At 37.7% G+C, this 3,470-nt stretch overlaps 1 protein-coding gene across 3 annotated transcripts in view; it reads left to right on the forward strand.

Annotated features, from left to right (window-relative positions):
* Nucleotides 1-3,470, forward strand: part of LOC118415394 (mucin-12-like) — a 36,980-nt gene that overhangs the window by 3,053 nt on the left and 30,457 nt on the right. For all 3 annotated transcript variants that reach the window (XM_035819991.1, XM_035819982.1, XM_035819998.1), the window contains exon 3: nucleotides 36-150. In XM_035819991.1, coding sequence (XP_035675884.1) covers nucleotides 36-150 — 115 coding nt within the window. The remainder of the gene's footprint in view (nucleotides 1-35; nucleotides 151-3,470) is intronic.

A 3,470-nucleotide genomic window follows, 5' to 3' on the forward strand; every position in this document is an offset into this window, starting at 1 on the left:
TTGTTTGATGGAACTGCCTTGTTTCTTGTTGATAGAATCTGACCACCTGGGCAAACTCCCACCTGAAGAGAAAGAAGTTCCGTCTGGTCAACGACCTGAGAAAGAGCGTGAGTGACGGCCTCACACTGGTCAACCTGATCGAGTGCCTCAGTAAGTAACCTTGGAATTCCACCGTTTTGTTCTCCTGTTTGTGAAGAGTACAAAACGATACTAACAAATGGCCAGGTACTTTTGTTCATAGGCAGACCAGGGCTGGTTACAATTGAGGCCAGGTCACAACCTTTCTATTCCACAGCGCTTGGCCCCACTTCATAACGGCTGCCCTAATTATTCACTTAGGGGGCCCGTAATTTCTTTAGATGGACCCCAGTGTGGTGTCAACAAAGAATTGAATAGCAAAGGTAAAGAGGTGTGTATATATACGTAATAGTCTATAAAATCTAGGGGAAGTGGTCTTTGCAAACATGGCTTTGTGTGACTGGTCCATATTCTCAATGACTGCAGTCCAACTTGTTTGAACTGCTTGTTAAGTGTACTAATACCTTAAAAGTGGCCACAATGCAACTCTACACTGCTATGAATAACTCAATTTTTACTCAGGAAGGTAATTTCCTTAGTCTGGTCTTGAAGAGCTGTTTTGAATATATCATATAAGAACAGTCATGACTTTTCAATTTCCTTTCGTATGCTCAACAGCAAATTAGTATCAAATCCTTTCAAAGTGAAGGAGCAAATACTAAGCAAAGTCTGTCATCAAAAGGGACATCCATACAGAAAGTGTCAAAATTATTCTGCTATTTGGGTTGATGTAACTGCTGTTGTTGCCTTGGCTCGCCAGTTAATTGTATAGAATATTGCTCACCTTTGGCATTCTTGCACCAAAAACACCAAATAGGTGTAGATATCTGGCAAGTTAGAGTGCTAAAGGTTACAGGTAATTGAGTGAATCAGTTGTGTAAATATTACATTCCTGTGATACCTATGAACTTTGATATCTGCATTGCTGTTGATATTGGTAAAATTGCTGGCACACTGATAAGTGTGCAGTTACCCACCCTTTGTTCAAGAAGTGCTGTACAAAAGTTTTACCTGCACAGATCACCTATTACCAGTATGATGAATAATGTGATGGATAGATAGATAGTACATGAAAAAAGAGTGACTGATCCATCATTTCAGTGATGATAGAACAATGTAATTGAATCATTTTCCATGTCAATTATGTTGTAACCATATCCATTACTTTTCCATTACCTGTGAATTATTGGTGCACCAAACCAGACCTGTTTTGCGATCTATACTGGCGAAGATAAGCAGATGTGTTCTGGTAAATAATTAAAAAGGAAACATTTTTGGTGTCATAAAATCATCTTTACCTCTCTATAGATAATTAAGCCATATGCATTATGAATAGATTTATAACGAGAAAACAAGGTCCTCCAATAAAAGCATATTTATCATGATTTGGGCAACTCTGTGACCTTTACTGTTGACTTCAATCAAATACTCTAGGTATTTTTCACAGGTATCATGATGTTTAACATCCAGCCTGATTGGCATGTGTGCAATTTCATGACTGTTACACCTGCTCTAAAACAAACATGAAGCCAGGTGGGACCTCAACTGTCATCTGTAATGTCACAATCATTCCAATCTGTACCCAACCTGAACAGTGTCAACATATCAGTAAATTATTAAAGTTATTAGTGATAAGGGATCGAGACCTCTGAAACAACGCAGCTGTTTGTTCCCAAGGTAGGACTGAGGAAAGATATACAGACATGTACAGCACATACTAATGTAGATAAACCAGCATGTCCATATATATAGGGTAAGAATAATAGAAAGCTAAAAGTTACGGTTATACAGAAATAAGGCCCATTTAGCAATACAAGGTTGTGTAAAAGGTTTGTATCTAAAATTAACTTTAAGCAGTGCAGGAGAAGGTAATAGTGCAGTCTTAAATATACCAGTAATTCTCTATTATCTATACAGGCTTTTCATTTGACATCATCTGTGCCATGTTGGATTACAGCGTACATCCGTAAACCACACAAAGATGCTACTGCTTAAACCAATGGTCGTCGGAGGATTCAAATTATAATTAGTATGATGTCAATGAAAACCCTGTATGCTCAGTCATGTATTATGATATGATTTAACAGTTCTGACAGTAATAGCTGACAAAGGTAGTGTGACAGGTCAGTTGTTTGAATATCATTCATTTTAAATGAGTACTTATTTATCTCCATTAGGTAAACCATTCTGGCACAGGAGGCTGATTTATGACCATGGTCCCCCAAATCAATATGTTATCTGTCTTAAGTAGTGCCCTGTTAATCCCTGGGGCAGCCTCCCTGGCCTCTGGCATTTATGTGGCAGTAAGTGCAGGTCATCAGGATGTATTCATCTAACCGTCCAATTTTCTCTCCACTTGCCTTGATGAATGCTAATAAATGATATATTAGAAATCTTTCTTATGGACAGTAGTCCTGATGTTAGTATGAGATTTTGTTTAGATCTCCGGTATCTGATCTACTTCAAGACTGTTTCACCAAATTAAGGAATGCTAACAACTGTTTTTGTGAAAGAGGGCAGTGAATAAAGGGATGAATGAGAACATTTCAAAAGAGGTAAGGTTTAAGGCATTCTGGAGTGAAAAGACACAATGAAACAGATACTCAGTTTCTTCTGGTCTGTCTGTCTAAAGAAAAATACACTAAATCTCTCTTCTCTTTAATGCGTGATAGGATATTACATTCATCAATGAAAAAATGCTCGTTCTTTATAGAATTATCACCATAAGGAGTGAGTGATGATTATGTTGAATATAACTGCCATTAGAAGAAAGAAATATGGGTAGCCACCAGGTTTTTAGTAAAGGCTCATGTATTGTTAAACCTATGGCTAATCTCTTGGGAAGGTCTGATTGTTACCTGTGTGGTCTTTTGGGTGTTGTGACTGTAAACTGATGAGATTTTCAGGACAGGCTTAACAAATAAAAATTCTTAACATTAATTAGTTAAACTAATTTTTGTCCACTGAAAAAGACAACGGAGTTGCATATTTTCTTGAAACATTATATGATCTCTTTCAAAATTTCCAATGAATTGCTAAGGGTGTAAAAGGGTGCCATTTCCCTAATACTATTCCTCACTCACTGTCCTAGGTATTAGTTGCTGGGGGACATCGCTTTCCACCTACAACCTGAAAAATGTCAGAATTCAAAAACATGATACAATTTTTTACCTGCTATCTAGAAGTGGGGTGGGGCAAGAAGGCTAGTAACCTTCTTGATCTGAGTAATTTTGGAAGATGGGATCCTTTGATTGAATTTTAACTTTATGTAGCCCAAAGCTGTCACAGCACAGGAACTGTATATGACATGAGTTGATAAGTCTGGCTTTGTATAGTCCTTTCTCATTTCATAGCAGCCAGGAGTGACAGGTGTTTCCTTACTGAGGTCACCT

This window comes from Branchiostoma floridae, chromosome 1 (genome assembly GCF_000003815.2).
Source record: "Branchiostoma floridae strain S238N-H82 chromosome 1, Bfl_VNyyK, whole genome shotgun sequence".
NCBI classification, from domain to species: domain Eukaryota; kingdom Metazoa; phylum Chordata; class Leptocardii; order Amphioxiformes; family Branchiostomatidae; genus Branchiostoma; species Branchiostoma floridae.